This window comes from Notamacropus eugenii, chromosome 1 (genome assembly GCF_028372415.1).
Source record: "Notamacropus eugenii isolate mMacEug1 chromosome 1, mMacEug1.pri_v2, whole genome shotgun sequence".
Lineage (NCBI taxonomy): Eukaryota > Metazoa > Chordata > Mammalia > Diprotodontia > Macropodidae > Notamacropus > Notamacropus eugenii.
Genome location: NC_092872.1, coordinates 619,068,461 through 619,088,278, shown reverse-complemented (window position 1 = coordinate 619,088,278; position 19,818 = coordinate 619,068,461). Strand labels below are relative to the sequence as shown.

The 19,818-nt window shown below is 44.5% G+C and overlaps 1 protein-coding gene across 8 annotated transcripts in view; it reads right to left on the bottom strand.

The window, feature by feature from the left end:
- Nucleotides 1-2,133: 2,133 nt before the first annotated feature.
- ANK1 (ankyrin 1) overlaps nucleotides 2,134-19,818 on the bottom strand; it is a 188,241-nt gene continuing 170,556 nt past the window's right edge. For 3 of the 8 annotated variants that reach the window (XM_072635086.1, XM_072635084.1, XM_072635087.1), the window contains 4 exons: nucleotides 15,597-15,680; nucleotides 14,379-14,438; nucleotides 13,773-13,911; nucleotides 2,134-5,477 (listed from right to left, as the gene is read on the bottom strand). In XM_072635086.1, the coding sequence (XP_072491187.1) occupies nucleotides 13,810-13,911; nucleotides 14,379-14,438; nucleotides 15,597-15,680 (246 nt within the window). In that variant the 3' untranslated portion in view covers nucleotides 2,134-5,477; nucleotides 13,773-13,809. Of the gene's footprint in view, nucleotides 5,478-13,772; nucleotides 13,912-14,303; nucleotides 14,439-15,596; nucleotides 15,681-18,181; nucleotides 18,795-19,818 lie in introns of those variants that run through there. The other 5 variants (XM_072635085.1, XM_072635091.1, XM_072635089.1 and 2 more) reach the window with 4 other exon arrangements.

Here is a 19,818-nt window from a genome sequence, read left to right as displayed (position 1 = left end):
CAGGGTCATGAGGGTTTGGTGACTTACTCAGGATCACTAAGAAATCACACACAGAGCTGGTATGTAGCAGAATTGCAAAGTTGGAAGGGACCTCAAGGGCCATCTAATCTAACATCTACTAAGAATCTCTTTTCCTATGTTTCTGGACATGTGTAGATAGATTCAGCCCATGATTAAAAACCTCCAGTGATAGAGAAACCACAATCTCAAGAAGCAGCTCAATCTACTTTCAAATATTTGTAAGTGTTAGGATAGCTAATTTATATCATTATTTTATAGCTAGGAGGCTCTGTGGATAGAGAGCTAGGTCTGGAGTCAGGAAGACCTGAGTTCAAATATGGCCTCAGATGCTTACTTACTACCTGTGTGACCCTGGGCAAGTCACTTCACCCCGTTTGCCTCAGTTTCCTCATTTGTAAAAATGAGTTGGAGAAGAAATGGCAAACCATTCCAGTGTTTTTGTCAAGAAAACCCCAAGTGGGGTCACAAAGAGATGGACACCCTTGAACAACAACACATTGTTAGGATAAGGAATTTTCTTTCTTTCAGAATGAGATCTGTCTCTTTATATCTGTTGCTCAGTTCTGTTTTTGGGAGCCAAGCAGAATAATTTGGTTCCTAGGAAAATAGGATTAGGTTCCTAATTCTTTGGCATTTTGCTGCACAATTGGATACAGATTTAAAGCATTATGGGGGGGAGGCATAGTTTTGCTTCCCTGATGTGTTTTCCGAAAAGTGGAACCCAACACCCAACTGATACAGAGGCAGCACCCTGGAGTAGAATGTGCACTGGCCTTGGAAACAGAAGCACATTATAGTTCAGCTGGGTGACCTTTAGGCAAGTCACATCTCTGAGATGAAAGGCTCCTTACCAAAAAAATGAAGATATTATTACCAACCAGTCTTATTCATCTCATGGGGCTGCTGTGAGGAGCAAATGAGATAATGGATGGAAAAGGTTTTTGTAAACAGTAAAGTATACTACTCTTGTGTGTAAGGTATTATTCCCAAGAACAACTGAAGGAAGACCATCCCAGTATTTGCAAATGTACTTTTTAACTTAACAGTTTTATCCTTCCCTCCTTCCTTTTCTCCCTCCCTTCCTCCCTCCCTCCCTCCCTCCCTTCCTTCCTTCCTTCCTTCCTTCCTTCCTTCCTTCCTTCCTTCCTTCCTTCCTTCCTTCCTTCCTTCCTTCCTTCCTTCCTTCCTTCCTTCCTTCCTTCCTTCCCTCCTTCCCTGAAATGCTGCCCAGAGGCAGGGGGATGAGCTGGATGACCTCTGAAGGGTTCTATGAATAGCTTCACCAATGCAGATGGAAAGAAAATGTGAGTAGATTGCCCTCTAATGGTTTTAGCTTATAAAAAAGACCTTTTTGGGGAGTGAGGAATTGCCTCTTTGTGCATGGGATGAATACAGAGCTCGAGAGAACCCCATTGGGGAAGGTGTCTCCACAACCTAAGCCCTGGAATTCTTCACTTGTTTTGTGTCATGGACCTCTCTGGCAGGCAGTCCATTGAAGCCTATGCATGGATCCCTTCTCATAATCATATTTTTAAATGAATGAAATAAGAGAATTACTAAGGAAAATAATGATATAAAATTCATTATCAAAATATGTACTTTTTAAAGTTAATGGACCCCAGGTGAAGAAGCCTTTCTAATAGGTTGTAATATTGTCAGCCCCCCACTTCCTTACCTCCTGATTGTTTCTATCAGCACTCCCCCCACCCTTCCTTTTTCCCTGCTTACAGGTCACAGTGTATGTATGCTGTCTTTATTTAGATGGTATCTGCTTTCTAGTCTCATAGACATTGTTCCTATCTCTGCCTCTCGGTCTCGGTCTCTGTCTCTGTCTCTGTCTCTGTCTCTCTCTCTCTCTCTCTCTCTCTCTCTCTCTCTCTCTCTCTCTCTCTCTCTCTCTCTCTCTCTCTCTCCTTTAGTCCCTGTCCAGAGATCTTTTTCAGACATTTCTTTGGGAGGACTTCACAGGCTATTTTCAGAAATGTAGTGTCCTTAAATCTTTGCCATTTCTCTATGAGTTCAGTTTTTTCCCCTTAGGCCTTCTTCAACCCAGTTTTTGTCCTCCCCCACCCCCATTATTCCCCCCTCCCTCTCCAAAGAGATACTGAGCCATTCTCCATGTGTTCATTTCTTTATTAATTTTGACATCTGTTCAGCTGGTGTAGGGGAGAATGATTTATACATTTGGAAAGGGCAGGGAAGAACTTGGGAAGGGAACTCTCTCAAGGTAACAGAGCATGTGGGAAGAGAGAGTCCAGAAAAAAGGTTTTGTTTTCATAACAATTTAAAAAAGAAAGAAGAGATAAAGGTTAATTTCAAAACTTCTAAAAAGCGTCTAGTGCGCAGACTGCAGCATTCTCTAGGTATCACATTGAGACCCCAAACTTTTCCTCTAACAGCTCCAACTAGCAATTGGAGCACAAAGCAACGTTACCCAAGGGGGCCTGGAGCCATACGGGCTAAAGCAGCCATGCCAGACGGGGTATAAGATGCCAAAGCATGGACCAGTGCTTTTAAACCCACACAAGGCTCTATGAAGATGCTATTGGTTTCAGCTGCATCAGCAATTCTAGGGAGATTATGGTACAGAAAGAGATACTATAGGTGTTCCTGGGTGCCGTACAGCTGCACATTCTCAGCTAGTGCTATTTGTCTCTGGGATGATTAACCCTGGAGCCTGTTTCCCCTTGTGTCCTCTCTGAATTGATCACTAGAGACTAACACCCTTCTCTTTCTTTCCTCTGTCCCTCACTTCAGAAAGGGTAGGCCAGGCACAGGAGCTGGATACAGCCCAGGCCGGTGGGGGGTGCATCCCACCCCCCTGTACCACCTATTGGGAGCTGGGAACCCCTCCTTAGGCCAGTGTCACTCCCACTCCACAGGGGTGGGGAAGGAGCATTTAGCTTTTGGGTCTGCTTGCTTTTATGCTGGGCAGTGTTTACTAATAAAAGTACAAAGAATTCAACGTGGGACGATGGAAATTTTTCAAGAAAAAGGCAGGGTATCTTTTTGATACCCCCTTTCCTTTCCCCACTCTATAGTCACAGCTGAGACTATATTGTGTACTCCCGGAAAAGGGAACTATAGGAGCCAAACTTCCCTACTTAAAATGAAAAAGTAGGCAAGTCTCTTATACTCTAAAATATGCTGGCTGGGGATAGGCGGCAGGGGGTGGAAACTGAAAGAGGCCAAAGAGGAAGAGGAGTTGGCATTTCCTTGGACCACCCTGGAACGAACTAAGAATATAAATTTAATTCCCACCCCTTCAGAAACAAAAAGAGAATTAAAACAAACCAACAAACAAATAAACTACCACCGGCCACTGAATCCTTTATGGAGCTCAGAAAGCAGCAGCTCTGGGGTCATTCGACTTTGGAAAGCGCTTTCTAGACCTTAAAACGCTATAGAAGTGTGAGCTGCTGCTATTATTGTTATCTAGCCTGAAGGGTTCAAGGTCAGGTCAGAAGCTGTGCAAAGGCAAAACCAGCCTGGCTTGGGAGGTTCCAGTCCTGTTGGTGCTGGGATGCCTGCTGGGGCAGCCAGAGCCTAATGCGGGCAGGGTTGAGGGCCTGGGAAGGGGAAAGATATATATTAGCTGCCTGGAATCATCAATGGTACTGGCAGCAGCACCTTCTTTTCTCAGGTCAATGAATGTTTATAATTGGTCACTGGGGCTGGTCTTGGACCCCCGGGGTCTCTGATAAGAAGAGAGAAGGGGCACTGTGCTACTTGGAAGGTTTTGATGCATCTCATAGAAATCTCAGAAGGGCTACAGGGGCAAGAAGATGCTCTCGGCATCTAAGAGAGCAGGTCAAGGAAACGCTCCCTGGCCCAGGATGCTGCCTGCACTGCCCTGCTGGGAGGGAGACGGGGAGGACGTGGGGATTGTGCTGATTTTAGCCTCTGGAGGAGGCTCGGCTGTAATCACCTTAAGGCTCTTCACTGATGGTACCCAGGCATGGAACCCTTGTCTATTTCCTTCCTGTCCTGGACCAAAGCCCAGCCAGATGCTACCTAGGGGCTGGGCGAGGTCTTCCCTCTTTGGATAGCCTTCGTTTTCCACCTGCTCAGCCTCCCCTCAAACTCAAGTTATTCTAAGTCAGGTCAGGGACTTGGCCCCTGGTCAGACGTCAACTCCACCTGTGTGTGACCCACACCCTCTAACTGGAGCCCAGAGCCCAGTACCTGCTTCCATGCCTCCCTACTTAACCCTACAAGGCATGCGGAAGTAAGAGCACCAAGTACTGCTCTGGGATACTTTTGGTGTTTCGCTGACTTCTAAGAACTTGCGGATACATTCACTATTACCTACTCCTTTCCCTCCTCTTCCACAGAGAGGACAGGCTGCGGCTCCCTGGCCCGAAGCCTGAAGAAGCCCTCAGGAGCAGGGCTGTTAGTGCTTTGTACATACCGCTAAAGTGTTTCTATTGGTTTGCATAGTATTTATTATTATTATTTTTTTCATATACACAAGGCTGATTACTGTACAGTTTACACTTTGAACACAAACTATGAGATAAGTGCTTGAAGAAATAGAAAACCTCTTCTCTATAGAACATGCTGGTGCAGTCCTGGGGCAGCCACCTGTCTGGGTCACCAACTGAGAAAGAAAGCCCTGTCAGGTGGGCTGCTGCCTCCCTGGGAACCCTGTGACTAAGCCTGGGATTCTCTCTTCCTGAGCCCCCAACACACTAAAGATCATTGTTTTCCATTGAGAGATGATAAAAATGGGAGAGAGACAACATAAAAAAATTATCCAGTTTATCCACAGGAGATTACTATACAGCCTCAGACTTCACAGTAAAAATCTCTGTGTGTATATATTGCAGGTGAAGAGGTGTCTGTGTGTTGACGTGTATCCTATATTCCAAGGAGAGAGGTGTTGAGAAGAGGAAGTGATCAGACAGGGTGAGGGTCTGTCAATGGAAGGGTGAGTACAAACGGACAAATGACAACAAAGGGACTTAGGTTCAAGCTGATTTCATGGATATGGTTTTGGTTTTTTGTCTGGTTGAAATCCACATGGATTTCTTATTGATGAGATTGGGATAGGGAAAATAGCAAAATTAAAATGACTTTTAAAAACACCACCCCTGGCCACAACTAAGCCCTTGTCCACTCTCTCTCATTCATTCTCTCTCTCTCTCTCTCTCTCTCTCTCTCTCTCTCTCTCTCTCTCTCTCTCTCTCTCTCTCTCTCTCTCTCTCTCTGTGCTCTTGTGTCCTGGTTTCCATCAGATGTCCGTTGCCAGAGACAGGATTGAAGACTGTAGGTCATGCGTCTACAGCCAGTCGTTCATGCGAATAGGACAGTTAAAGGAAATCTCTTACAGAAATCATGCCGTTAGCCTATAGAAACATGTACAGCCGGCTTTGCTGCCCTCCACGCGCAGGGCTCTCCTCCAGTGTGCAGGGCAAATTGTGTGGAGTTCAGTGGTTGGGTGTTGAGGTGTGATCCTGAGGAAAAGAGGGAGAAAAAGAGAGAGGTTGTGCTAAAACTTTTGTTTCTTTGTTACAAGAACGAGGAGAGTAAATGGGGCAAGAGACAGAGAAGTGAAGTGCTCAAGCCTTTAAAACAGCATCAAGGAAGGTACTCACCACATGCTCTTATTACGAAGAGCAACCAGAAATTCAGGACCCAACCTGGACATACACTATGTTTCTGCTAGAATTAAGGTTCTTGGGGCGTGGGTGTGGGTGTGTCGCAATGAAAACTTTAAAGCCGGAAAAAACAAAACAAAACAAAACCAGGAGGGTGTCTATGAGCTGCTTGAAGGCCAGGGCCCATGTTTGATTTTGTGTTTTCCTTTTTGGGGGTATGCCTGGTGCTCAGCACAGTTCCTGGCACCTAAGCGCTTAATATATATTGGTTGATTGACTGACACATAGAAAAGCCTTAATAAATGCTTATTGATTGATTTTACATAACATCCCTGCTGGCTGGTATCCACTTCCCTTCTCTGGTAAGCCCTTGGCTTTCCTACCATAGGTCTGTTTTCTACCAGATATTGACCCTTCGCTCCCCACCTCATTCACAGATCCCTATTTCATCATGTCCACTTGTCCACTCCAATTTCAATGTTCTAGGTTCCTCCCTAGATCCCTCTAGTGACTGTTGGCCTCTGGCGGCCTTGAGGCTCCTGTTGGTCTCTCCCCTGGGTTGCTTCTATCTTATCATCCTTCTTTCTTATCACCCCAACTTTAGTCCCTTCTCCCTAAGCTGCATAGGAAAGTGCTTTGTTTTGGTAGAGCTTTAAAAATGAGGGGTGAGAGGCAGCCTGGTATGGTAGTTATCCCATTGGCCTCAGGGTTAGGAAGACCTGGGCTCAAGTCCTATATCTGATACTTATTAGGAGAATTCAATTAACTTCTCAGTGCTTTGGGCTGATTGTAATTTGCAAAATTATTACCAACCTGCATTGGTGAAGGGTGGTTCCTTACTGGGAGCAACTTATATTATGAATTCTCATCTGTAGTTAAAAAAAACAATGGAGGGGTCTTTTTTTTTTTTAATGGGTTAAAAAATGCCTCTCCATTATCTACAAACTCCTTAGATTCTGCCTGCAAAGCCCTTCCCAATCTGTACTCCTCCTACTTTATCTCACTCTAGAGACACTGTGGAATAGTGAAATAGGCAATTAATGTTTTTTTTTTCTTCCCTTTCCTCATCGTTCCTCTTCATTTATCTAAATCTTGTACTTTCTTCAAGGCCCATGTCAGGGCTCACTTCCTCCATGAGGTCTTTCTGACTCAAGCCCACACTTGTATTTTCTGCTTTTAAACTCCCATAGTACTTAGCATTTCTCTGTGCAGTGAAAAGGCAGCTAGATTTGGTACCAGGAGACCCAGGTTTAAGTCTCACTTAAATGCTATTTACTATGAGACTTTGCTCAAGTCACTTAACCTTTGTCCTTTCCAAGCCTCAGTTTCCTCATCTGTAAAAGGAGGATAATAGTCCTTGTACAACCTACCTCATAGAATTGTTGTAAGAAAAAGTGTTTGTTTTTTAAAGAAAAAAAGGAGCTGGAGAAACGTGAGTCTTAAAACATTTCTTGCACTGTTTTCTGTGGGTATGTTTTGTCTCCTTGACTAGACCATAAGATTTGTAAAGACAGAAACCAAAGAGATGTTTCCTTGCATCTCTAGTAATCACACAGGAGATATTTAATGAATGTTAAATTTATAAAAAATATTGAATCTCAGAAATCACCTAAGCTTAGAACCTTCCAAAGATGTACTTGACAAGCATATGGAGTGGGGAGTGAAGAAGGAGGGGAGAAAGCTAGCATTTATATAGCATCAGGTACTATGCTAAGTGATTTTTACAAATACTATCTCATTGATCTTCACAACAATCCAGGGAGGTAGGTGATATTATTATTCCCATCCCATTTCTCAGTGGAAGAAATTGAGGTAGACAGAGACTTGTCCAGGGTTCCACAGTGTTTGAGGTTGGATTTGAACTCAGGTCTTTCTGACTTCAGGCCTAGCACTCTATCCATGGTGCCACCTGTTGCCTTAATCATCTCTTATCACTTAATCATCTCTTGGTATAGACCTCATCGCTTTTTTTTTCTTGCCATAGATAACAGAATGTCAGAGCTTCAAGGGATTTTAGAAGTTATGTAATCTCACCTAGAGCAGTTAGGTGATGTAGCAGAGCACCAGGCCTGGAGTCCGTAAGACCTGAGTTCAAAATGGGCTCAGACACTTACTAGCTGTGTGACCTGGGAAAGTCATTTAATGCCTTATTTTGCCTCAATTCCTCATCTGTAAAATGAGGAGACATTGGAGAAGGAAATGGCAAACCATTCTAGTATCTTTGTCAAGAAAACCACAGGTAAAGTCCATGGTGTCAAGTAGGGTTGGATATGATTCAATAGTAAGAACTATAATCTTACCTGCTGTTGTATCTATAAGGAAAGTGAGTCTCTGAGACAGGAAGTGACCAGAGAGATGATCTAATCCAACACCTCCCTTTACAGATGAGCAGATTAAGCAAGGTCCAGGGTCCAAGGTCCAAGTTCATACATCAAAGTGGTGAGAGGCACAGCCAAGTCTAGTAACCAGGTCCCCTAACTTCACAGTGCATCTCCAGTCCTCCGATGAAAGAAAAGGCCCTATCTTGAGCTATTCTATGGGATTTCTTCACCTCTATCCCAATGTGCCAGCTGTAAGAACTAGTAGGTCTACTAACAGGACCCATTGTGGCTCTCACTGTAATGTGACTAAAGAGAGAGGAGACATCTGTCTCTCTGACCCCCTTCTCTACTGCACTCCTTTCTCCCTCTTCTCTTCCCCTCCATGCCCACCCCCAACCCCAAGCTCAGAAAACCAGTCTGTTGTTGTTGTTCAGTCATGCCCAACTCTTCACAGCCCCATTTGAGTTTTATGGGCAAAGATACTGGAGTGGTTTGTTATTTCCTTTTCCGGCTCATTTTATAGATGAGGAAACTGAGGCAAACAGGGTTAAGTGACTTGCTTAGGTCACATAGCTAGTCAGTGTCTGAAGCCAGATTTGAACATGGGTCTCCTGACTCCAGTTGCCATGTTCTGTCTACTGCATCGTCTAGTTGCCCTCACAAAACAAATTAAAATGGTTCAAATCCTGTGCCTCAGGTAACTCTCTATGTCTGAAATCCTTTTCTCATCTTTACCTCCTGGCTGTCCTGGCTTTCTGTACCTCCCAATTAAAAACCCACCTTCTGCAGGAAGCCTTTTCCAATCCCTCTTAATTCTCATCTCTTCCTTCTGTTAATTATTCTCTGTTTGGCCTGCATGTAGTTTGTTTTTTATAGTTGTTTGCTTGCTGTCTCTCCTGTTATATTGTAAGCTCCTGGAGGACAAGGACGAGTTTTCACCACTTTTTGTATCCCCAGGATTTAACACAATACCTGGTACATAGCAGGTGTTTAAAAAGTATTTATTGACTGACTGGCCCTTTCTCCAAACTCCGCTGGATCTAATTCATATTCTGAGAACTGCTTAGTATAACTACAGTATGATACAGGAGAAAAAAAAGCACTAGATTTTGAGTCAGAAGAGCCAAGTGCAAAGCCTGACTGGGATATTTACTTCCCGTGTGACCTTGAGCAAGCCTCTTCTTTTCCTTTTCTTTTTTTTTTTTGAGCTAGTCTCTTCTTGCTGGAGGAGCTCAAGGAGAGGAGCAAACCTTCAGTTTCCTCATATGTAAATGGAGGGCGTGAAATGACCCCTAACATCCCTATCATCCTACAACTAGATAATTTTGGCAATTCCTTTCAGTTCTAAACTACATGTTCTTAACTAATCCTTTGTCAGTGGGAAGAATCACGAGAAAAGAGATGATGAAGACTCTATCAGTGAGTCAGGTGAAAGCATGAACCATGGCTACCATCACTGTCCTCATTGTCATGATCCATCTGTGGCAGCATCACCATCAATGTTATGGAGTTAAAGGGCTGAAAGATGGACTTAACCATTGGAATCATCTACTTAGACGGTAGAGTGGTGAAGTGAACAGAGCATGAGACTTGGGAGTCAGGAGGTCCCGAATTCAAATCCTGCCTCGGTCACTTACTAGCCGAGTGACCCTGGGCAGATCATTTCACCTCTCACAGACACAGTTTCCTCATCTATAAAGTGGGGATGTTAACAGTATCTTCCTTATAGGGCTGTTGTGAAGATTAAATGGGATGAAAAATGGGGAGTGCTTTGCAAACCTTAAAGCACTATACAAGTGTGAGCTATTATTATGGCTGATTAGCCCACTCTCTTGGAGTTCACAGTCATCATCTCCATCTGCACTCCTCTTGCATTCCAAGGAGTCATCCTTTCTTTGGTGAGGGCCTTTGCAGATTGGAACTTCCTCCACCCTTTTAGAGAGTCTTCATGATTGGACTCCTCACCTGGTGACCAACCTTCGGATAGAGAGGGCTTCTCTTCATCTCTCTAGAGCTTCAGGTGACAAGCATGCCGGACATCCCTAGGCCTCTCCATGAAGCCATTGAGTTTGGGGAGGATTGGCTAGAATTTAGGCTTTGATGGCACAACTTTCAAGGACCTAGGGTCTTGATTATGTACTAGAAGAAGGATTTCTTGTCATCCATGCAGATTCTTCTCCCCTCTTTGAGCTCTCTGGTGTCTGAACTTGGGGCATCTTGTCATTGTGCCTCGAGGACAGAGATATAGGCCCACAGGCATGTCAAACTGGAACTTAGTGTGTCTCTGTTCTAAGGAGGATTCTGAGCTGTCACACCAGTAACTGGTGGCCAAAGTATGGCATGGGAGCAGGTAACAAAATCACTACCCACTATGGTGGGACCTTACTAGTAGTAGTTCTAACTGCTACTCAGGGGGATGCTGGGAAGCCTCCAGGGACCACCCCAAGGGCAACTAGGGCTCTCTGCTCAGAAGAGACAACCCAGTCCATTTGAATTCCATTATTACAGGGAAGAGAAGGGAACTCTGGAGAAGGGTTCAAGTAATGAGGTCTATTGTGATCCTCACAATAACCCAGGGAGAGAGGTCCTGTTATTATCCCCTATTTACAGTTGAGGAAATTGAGGCAGATAAAGGTTAAGTGATCTGTCCAGGTTCATACAGCCAGTCTCTGAGGCTTGATTTAAATTCAGATCTTCCAGATTCCAGGTCCAGTGCTCTATTCACTATACCATTTAGCTACTTTGAGTCATATAGTGTAGTGTTCCTATTCTTTAAATTAATTTTGTATTTTAAGAAATGTTGAGGAAAACATTTCAAATTTTCTTCCCATTTTACGGATGAATCAATTCAGAATCAGAGATGCTAGTTCCTTTTCTTTTTTTTTTCTCAAGTTAATAAGTATCAGGGATTGGATTTGAATCCAGATCTTCCTCACTCCAGGTCCAGGACTCCACCTGTTACTCCTGTCTGAAGAATAGTTCACTTATTTATGAAACGCTATGGTTTACAATGCATTTGCCTCACAGCATTATTTCTAAGGATTATTTCTAAGTGACAAAAACAGAGCAACTTAATTTGTTCATCATAGTCTCATGCAGGCAATTAAGTGTCAGAGCCAGGATTTGAGACCAGGTCTTCTCCCCCGGGTAGAATCAATCCCTACCACCCCCTCTTGCCTGTTTCTCAATGAGGTGCACTCTACAGATTCCTCCTGACCCTCAGCATATGGTACTGGCCTGCTTCTCCCCCGCATGCCAGCTGCCACAGGGGTGCCCTGGGGAATTCAAGCTGGACGTTAGTGGAGCATGAGGCCCGACAGCCATGGAAATGTACTCACACTGTAAAGAAAGTGAGATCGATTCCAAAGCTGCCTGCCAGGAGCAGAGGCATCTGCTGGTCCAGCCCAGGAGCTCAGTTAATCAAGAAGGGACCATATGCTAAGACAGCTCCCTGACGCAGGCTCCTGCGGCAAGGCTGGGGTTAACTCTGTGACCTGCTTAAGCTGCTGAGTTGCCACAGCGCTAAATTTATCCTATAAACTGACTCCACCAGTCATTTTTCTCCTGAAGGGTTGGGACTTGACAAGAAGAGCCCAGTCAGCATTTTGCCAACTTTCTGTGTCTACAGGGCTTTGCCCCATGGGGGTGGAGATGGGAAGAGGGGGCTGGAAACAGGAATCTGCCAACCTCCATCTGCACAATCTTGTCACTGTTTTGCCTAGCTATTGCAGAGCCAATCAAAAGGTTCCTGGTTGGCACTTGATGCCTTTCTTTCCCCTATCCCCTACACACTCAAGGTAAACACTCAAGGTAAACCCAGGGAAGGTCTGTCCTGAGCCTCTGCACAAAATCAGTCTTCCTGGTCTGTTGGGCTAAGGCTGTTCAACTCTTATGCCTCCATTCCTGGGGTTCCAGCACTCTTTAGAAGTTCTCAAGAACTCAATTTAAGTCTTTTTTTTTTTTTGGCAATTGGGGTTAAATGACTTGCCGTGAGTCACACAACTAGCAAGTGTCTAAGGTCAGAGTTGAACTCAGGTCCTCTTGACTCCAGGGCTGGTATACTGCACCACCTAACCACCCCAAAGCCTTTTCTTGTTAAAGTTAATAATCTAGACACATAATCATGCCAGACACAGTGTAGTGTAATGTATACAGAACTGGCCTCCTTGGTTTTAAGTTCTGCCTAGGTTCAAGGTGGCCTCAGTGGATTAGAATGCTGGTCCTGAAATCAAGAAGCCCTGAGTTCAAGTCAGCCTCAGACACTTACTAGCTGTGTAATCCTAGGTAAGTCATCTAACTTCTATGTACCTCCATTTAAACCTCTGTTTGCCTTAATTTCCTCATCTGTAAAGTGGAAATAATAATGGCATTTACTCCCAGGGTTGTTCCAGTGAGGATCAAATGACATAAAGTTTATAAAAGATGAAAGAGATAATGTGTATAAATGCTAAAAATATTTACTACTCTTTGTAAACCTTAAAGAGCTGTATAAACACTAGCTATTATTATTATTATACAGGTGGACTGTGTCACCTTGGGCTGTGTCCAGGCAACTCTCTGAGACTGTGTTTTATAGTCTAGTTCCCCATCTAGCTCCGTAAGCTTGGGCAAGTCATTTAATCTTGTTTGTCTCAGTTTGCTCAACTATAAAATGAGAATAATAACAGTACTCCCAGGGTTGTTGTGAGGGTAAACTGAGGCAATATTTGTAGAACACTGAGCATTATGCACAGCACAGAGTAGGTGTTTAATAAATGCTTAATGCCTTCCCCTTTCCCCATCTACACTGGTGAGAGGCATTTCTATAGTGAGAGTGCTCTAGCCCATACCAATGACATAATGGGTCTGAACCAAAAAGAAAAGAAATTATGATAGTTTTCATTTTACAAAGTGCTTTTTGCTTGGTCACCCTGTGACGTAACCAGTTACAAGTATTATCAACTTAGTCTCATAGATTCGGAAAGATAAATGGATCATCGATCAAGGTCTCACAAAGGTAGCCACTATCAGGGTGGGATTTGAATCTAAGCCCCAGAATGAGAGAAACTTAAGAGTTGGAAGGGATCTTCCAAGGTCATCTTGCTCAATCCATGCAGGAATCTGCCCTCTGAGGAAGTTCTGACCCCATATCTGGGGCTTCATCCACTGGACCACCTTGTCTTCTGACTTTCCTATGTACCAATTGTGAACTGATCCTTCTATGAACAAACCTTAAAATAGGATATAAGTATGTTATCCTTATTATGTCACTTCTCAAAAAACCTTCAGTGGCTTCATATTGCCTACAGGATCAAAAATAGGGTTTTGACCTTCCATAGCATTTGAGAGTTCTGCAAATTACCTCTAATTGACTTTTTTTAGCCTTGTTTACAACTATTCCCTTTGATCTCCTTCGCATTCCAGCCAAACTGTTCTCTTCTCTCCCCCTTCACTTCAGTCTCTTGTCCCTCACATCTGGACAGTTGTGCAAGCTGTCCTGCATGTTTGGAATGCCCCCTGTCCTCATCTCTCCCTTTTGATTGTCTTCCTTCTAGGACCTATTTATATACCACTTCCTCCATGAAGTCTTCCCTGATTGCTCCCAGCTAAAAGTGTCTTCTCCCTCGTCATTTTAGAGCATTTTGCATGGATCTTGCCTTTATCCTCATTGCATGGTCCTTTGTACACATTTCTTTGTACCTATGTTGTATTGCTTCTAATAGAGAGAGCATTAGTTCATAGGGATCAGTGTTGTTTTCTCCTCTCTGCCATCTCAGCACTGAACATGGAACCTCCCTTGCATGCATACATTGGCGCAGAGTTTAGTGAACTTGAAGAAAGGTGAAATTACCTCCAAAGAGGCCATTGGACAGGGAAGAGCCAGGAGATCACTGCTTCCCCCTTTTCAGGCTTGCTCGTTTTACTATCTGAGCCCCCTTCCTCCCTTCGATCAGCTCCGACTGCAGGGTGCTAGTCCCTCTCACCTCCGCCTAGGGTGAGCCGGCAATAGAGGCAGGAAGGCAGGGCAGATCACATGGAAAGAGAAAGACAGACAGACAACAGGGATAAAAGGATGGAAAAGGAATCAGCAAGGCAAAGAGTAAGAACGAGGCTCTTCTAGAAAGAGGGATGGCCACTTGGCTCTCCTCTCTTCCCAAGGTGCCTCAAGGGAGCTGAGACCAAGGGAATGGAAAACAGGGTACATACAGATGGAATCCCAAGCTGAGCTGGAAGAGATGAGAGACAGCCAGAAATAAAAAGAGTTCAGGCTAGCAGAAAAAAAGAAGTGGTGGCCTGGTTATGGCCTCCACAGAGCTGCTGAGGTCTTCCTAAGGACCCCAGTGTGATGGGAGCCTCCTTGGAAGCCAGAGACCGCTCATACCTTGGCATGCACCATAAAGTCCTCAATATCTGCTTCCAGCTCACTGGGCTCCTGCAGAGACCCCTCAGTATTCACCTCCTCTAGTTCCTGGGTGTCCCCAGATGTGTCTATCTGTCGAACCACTTTGCGGATGATCTGAAAGAGAAAAAGACAGGATTTCCTCCTTTGTCCAACTGATCTGGGCCCAAGGGAGCTCTCTGTGCACAACACTATGGCCAGTTCTGCTTACAACATTTCATTTACTCCACAAAGGACCCTTCTTAGGTAGGGGATGTCGTTTCCTCCTTTTCCCCTCTATTTCTCCATCCTGTCTTGATCTCTTTGTTGACAAACTAGCATGTTTAGACCTCAGAGAAATATGGAGGAGTCATAAAATGAGGGGTAGGTCTAAAGGATTCTTCCAACTCAGTACCTATGATCTTAGAAGTAATGCTTCAGGTCAAAGCAGGCAGAGGCACTGAGGAATAAGGCAACAAAAATGTCAAAGGGGTAAAGGACCCTTCCTACTAAAACCTTTGAAGTAAACTGTTGTAATGGAAAGAACATTGGATGAATGTTAGTGATTATTGTTGTGCTGTTATGGTTATCTAGAGGATGGAGACTAGAATCTTGCCTCTGCTACCTATTATAGTTGGTACTTAACTTTTTTAGACCTCAGTTTCTTTATCTGTAAAATGATGGGATTGGAGTAAGTTCTGTGTAATCTATGAAATGCTGTCAAGAGATGAAATCTGGTTTAGCCAGGGTTATGGTAACCATAGAAAACAAGCATGGCATCATGGATAGAGATCCCATCCCAGGGGTCAGGAAGACCTAGCTTCAAATCCCACCTCTGTGTCACCCTGGACTAGTCAGTGTGACTTCACAGTATCCCAGGAGCATCTCCAAGTTTGTAAGTTGAAGAGAAGGTGCTTGCTTTGGTACAGAGTGTCCTCATCCATTTGTCAAGGGGAACGTTAGAACCACCAGTCTTGTCCCTATCCCTGTAGTGACTGAATGTCTCAGATCTCTTTTTCTGGGACAGTTTTGATTTCAAGAAAAGAAAACAGGCTGTCAAAGGGAATTTCCTCTCTGACACCACATGTGCCAATTTTGGTTTGGAAACGACAGTCACTCTTTCCAGAAGACACAGAGAATTCCACATCTCCAGTGGCTTGCCTCCTTTGCAGGAAGCAAGCAAAAGCAGCCTCAAGCACTCATGGGATTAATTGTCATCCCTCTTCTTCTTGGTGAGGCAAAGGCCCCTGCTGCTCCCTGTCAAGCTGACCCTTCTCCACCCAGCTAGGCTCTCACCTTCTTTGTGATGATGTTGCCTTGCTCGTCCGTGAATTGTTCTTCAGTCACGTGTTCCCCTGGGATGTCCTGAAGCTCATTCCCCTAGTTAGAGAAGAGGAAATGTCCAATTTAATGAGGTAAGGAAGGCAGGGGCCAGGGAGATGGGGGGGAGGGGAAAGAGATCAGTGCGAAGCAGTAGCATCCGCAGATGCTATAATCACAGAAGGAAAATAGGGACCCAGCAGCATGGTGGGTGGTTGATCTGATCACGTGGGTCCATATGGAGCAGGATGACAAGGTTTGAGGCAGGAGGGAGCAGTGGGCAGGTCTGCCAGACACCACAAAAGTCATGCACCCATCCATCAATCCTTCCTCAAGGTTAAGTGACTTGCCTAGGGTCACACAGCTACTAAGTGTCTGAGGCTGGATTTGAGCTCAGTCCTCCTGACTCTAGAGCAGGTACTCTATCCACTGAACCACCTAGATGCCCCTTAAGCCTAATTCCTGAAAGCTATGTCCAAGAAAGGGAAGCTGTGACAGGTCAGAATAACCTGGAAAGATTTTGTGTAACAGGCCTGATAATAGGGACTATGTGTCAGCTGCCTGAGGACCAACCTCGCTTGGTGACAAGAGTCTTATCACCTGGTCATGAATATTGTTGACTATATCAACTCAAGAATGCTTTCTATAAGGTGTTGGGGAGAAGGTGTCATCTGCATCTGGGGAGGGAATGCCCAGTCTGACTGAATCACACACTTTCTAAAGCAGAGGGTTTTAACCTGGGGTTGTGAACTTTATTTTTAAAAAGACATCTTAATTGCATTTCTCTAACCAAAATGATTTAGAGCATTTTTTAAAATATGACTATATATAGTTTAATTCTAGTCTTCTCTAGGTAGGGTGAGGAGAAAAAATCAAAAGTGCACAGTAGACAACAAAAGAAAATCTAGAAGGAAGCACAGAAAAGCAGGGTAGCTTTGAAAACAATGTGTAGTAATACTTAGAGAGTTTTTTTTTAAAGTAAACTGTCTGAAATAGAAATTCATGGTTTTATAATTGAATCCTGTCTTTATGTTGTACTATGTACATGGAAATGTCCTTAAAAATCTTTTTGAATTTACATTCTAAATGAATAAAAAATTTAAAAAAGGAAAGAAATTGATAATGGTATTTCACTAGAATTCATTTCCTTTCTATACCTGTGTATTTTATTTTACACATTTAAAAATATTATTTGGAGAAAGGGTTCCAGAGGCTTGACCAGACTACCAGAGGAGTCCATGACACAAAAAGAAATGAAAGAACCCTGGTTTAAAACCACTGAAATATAATAGTTTTACAAAGTACTTTTACATCTGTTATCTCATTGAACCTCACAACAGCCCTGAAAAGTAGTCAGAACAGGTGTTCTTATTCCCATTTTATAGGTAAAGAAATCAAAGTTCAGGAAATAGTTTCTACACCTAAGTAATGGTGGTGGGGATAGGGTTGGATTGGACTAGGTGAATGAGGTTACCTTCAATTCAACCAATCCAACAAACATCAATTAAGTGTCTACTGTGTGCAAGGTAAGAGACAACATGAGGGTAATATAGGAATCAGAAAAATCTGGGTTCCAATTCTGCCTCAGATACATACTGGCTGTGTGACCCTGGCCTAGTCCTTTAACCTCTTAGTACCTATTGACAACTGTTGGCTACATTTTGGAGCAGACACTGCACTGGTAGAGGGAGTTTTCTCTTTGGGAGTTCCCTAAATCAGTGAAATTATAGGTCTGTTCCCCTCTCAGAAAAGGGCAAGAGGACTGGGCTGGGGACAGAAAGTAAAACACAACGAACAATCCCTGTATTCAAGGAATTTAGCATTTTAATAATAACGTAGGAATCTATGAAGTTGAGTGATTTGCCCAACCAAGCTTTAAGTGATGGGCTTGGGACTGGAGACCCCCCTCCCCCGCCAATCATCCACTCCTTCATACCTACACACAAACTCATTCTTTGCCCCCAAAGAACTTACATTCTTCATGAGAAATACAATGCATACACAAGATCATTTGAGGGGGGAGAGAGCCCTAACTGTGATCAGAGGAGGGTGAGGGGGCAGCTCACAGAGTGAGCTGAGCCTAGAAAGAAAAAAAAGATTTTGTGGGGTAGATTTAAGGGGTGAATACTTTCAGTCATAGGGGGACTGACTGAATAACACTGAGATATGGGAGACAAAATTCAGGTTCAGGGAACAATGAGTAGTTCAAGTTGTCTGGAAGATGTCAGTCTTCCAGAAGACAGTCAGAAAGATGGAGAATTTGTCAGTTGATTACATTTAAAGAGTTAATGGTTCAATCAGGTGTCATTTCCACCACCTTATGTTCTCTACCACCTAGGACTGGGACCACTCTCCAGTACTGTATCATGGGCACCTATCTGCTTCCCAATGGGGAATCAGAGCCACCGACAGGGCCTCACTCTCTTTGCCCTTCTTCCACTTCTCGTGGGGGTCTTAAGGCTTCCATCCACCCCTGTTCTCTTCCCCCTGAGTCCCTGTAGAGGCCTCTTCAGGCCCCTGCCCCTGAGGGGGCTCTCCCTTCCCCTCCACCTAGCCATTACCTTCACAATGACCCGACGCCGCACCACCCTGGTGGAGACGGATTCCTCATCATCACTCAGGCTCTCGTCCTCCCCTAGCTCCTTGTCCAGTTCCTGATGTAAATGTTTCAGCACATAGTACAGGGAGCCTCGGACAATGTGCATGACATTCTGACAACTGACCAGGAAAAAGCTCAGCAGCACCAATGTCACCAAGAGCTGGGTAACAAAGGTCCACATCCTTGCTTCCCCCTCAATGCCCTAGCCTGTGGGGGCCGAGCGGTGCCAACGGTCCAGCTAAGGAGGGGATCTGACTTCTCATCCTCTCCCTGGGTTCATGAGCTCACTCAGACTTTATCTGGTGCTTTTTTGGGGTACAAGGCTTCAGAAAAGCAGTAGAAGGGAGGAGCCCTATAGCTGGAGCGGCCCTGGGTCTGTGCATCCGCCCTCCGACACAGCCATCCCAGGCTGGGCCCAAGGGTGACGTCATGGTCCTGTAATTTTAGCCCCTGCATACCAGCTGGCTGGGGCTGTTCATTTGGGCAAAAAGGAAGTGGGCAAGTACAGCTGTCCTCTGAGCTGGACTCTCATGTCAAAGTCACTTATACCCAGGAAAGTGACACCCCCGGTTTCTCCACCCTTCCCTCTTCTCCCAGGACCAGTAGATGAGGGTCTTACTTAGTTGTTTTTCTTTTAGGAGTCTTTATGCCCAGTGGATGTCAAGGCACCCCCTGCCAAAGAGAAGGCCCACTACGGGGGGTGGGTGTGCTTCACTGATGAGAAAATTCAGGGATTCAAGAGAAAATCAGGTCAGGAAATGCATCTGGCAGCACCCATTTGCCACCAGAGCTGGGGCTTTGAGTAGGCCCTGGAAGTGTAGGGTTTCTTTCAAAAAATAAGCTCAGCAAGTGAAAGTGGTGTCTGGTGAATTTATGGAACTTAGTCCAGACACCTGGGCCAAGTGGGAGAGGTGATTCCCCTCGATTTTAAACAGCTACGGTTTTGCTTCAGGATTTCCTGCCCCCACCCCCCTTTCACTTGCATATTATAGAAATCCTTAGTTTATTCAATTGATGCCTCTTTCTCCAACCTCTTCTTCCAGATTTCCCCTTACTCCTCAAAAGTCTCTACATTCCAGTCAAATCAGTCAGTCAACAAACATTTATTAAACTGTGCTAATGGATTGGGATATAAAAAGAGGCAAAAGACAGTCCCTGCCCTTGAGGAAATTACAATCTAATGGGAAATTAGCTAGCTGTCTACCCTTGGCATCTTATCTCCCTCCCCTGTGCCTTTGCCCCATGCCTAGAATGCTCTAGCTCTTCACCTCTGTTGCTTGGAATCCCTAGAATCATTGAAGGCTTTGCTTAAGGTCTGTCTCCCACATGAGGCCTTTCCTGATCCTTCTACTTGGTAGCACTCCCCTTTACCTTTGGGAGCAGATAAGTGGTACACGAGATAGAAATGTTGGGCCAAGAGCTTGGAAGACCTGAGTTCAAATGCAGACACTTACTAGCTGTGTGACCCTGGGCAAGTCAATTAACCCTATTTGCCTCAGTTTCCTCATCTGTACAATGAGCTGGATAAGGAAATGGCAAAGTACTCCAGTATCCTTGCCAAGAAAACTCTAAATGGGGTTGTGAAGAGTTGGACACAAC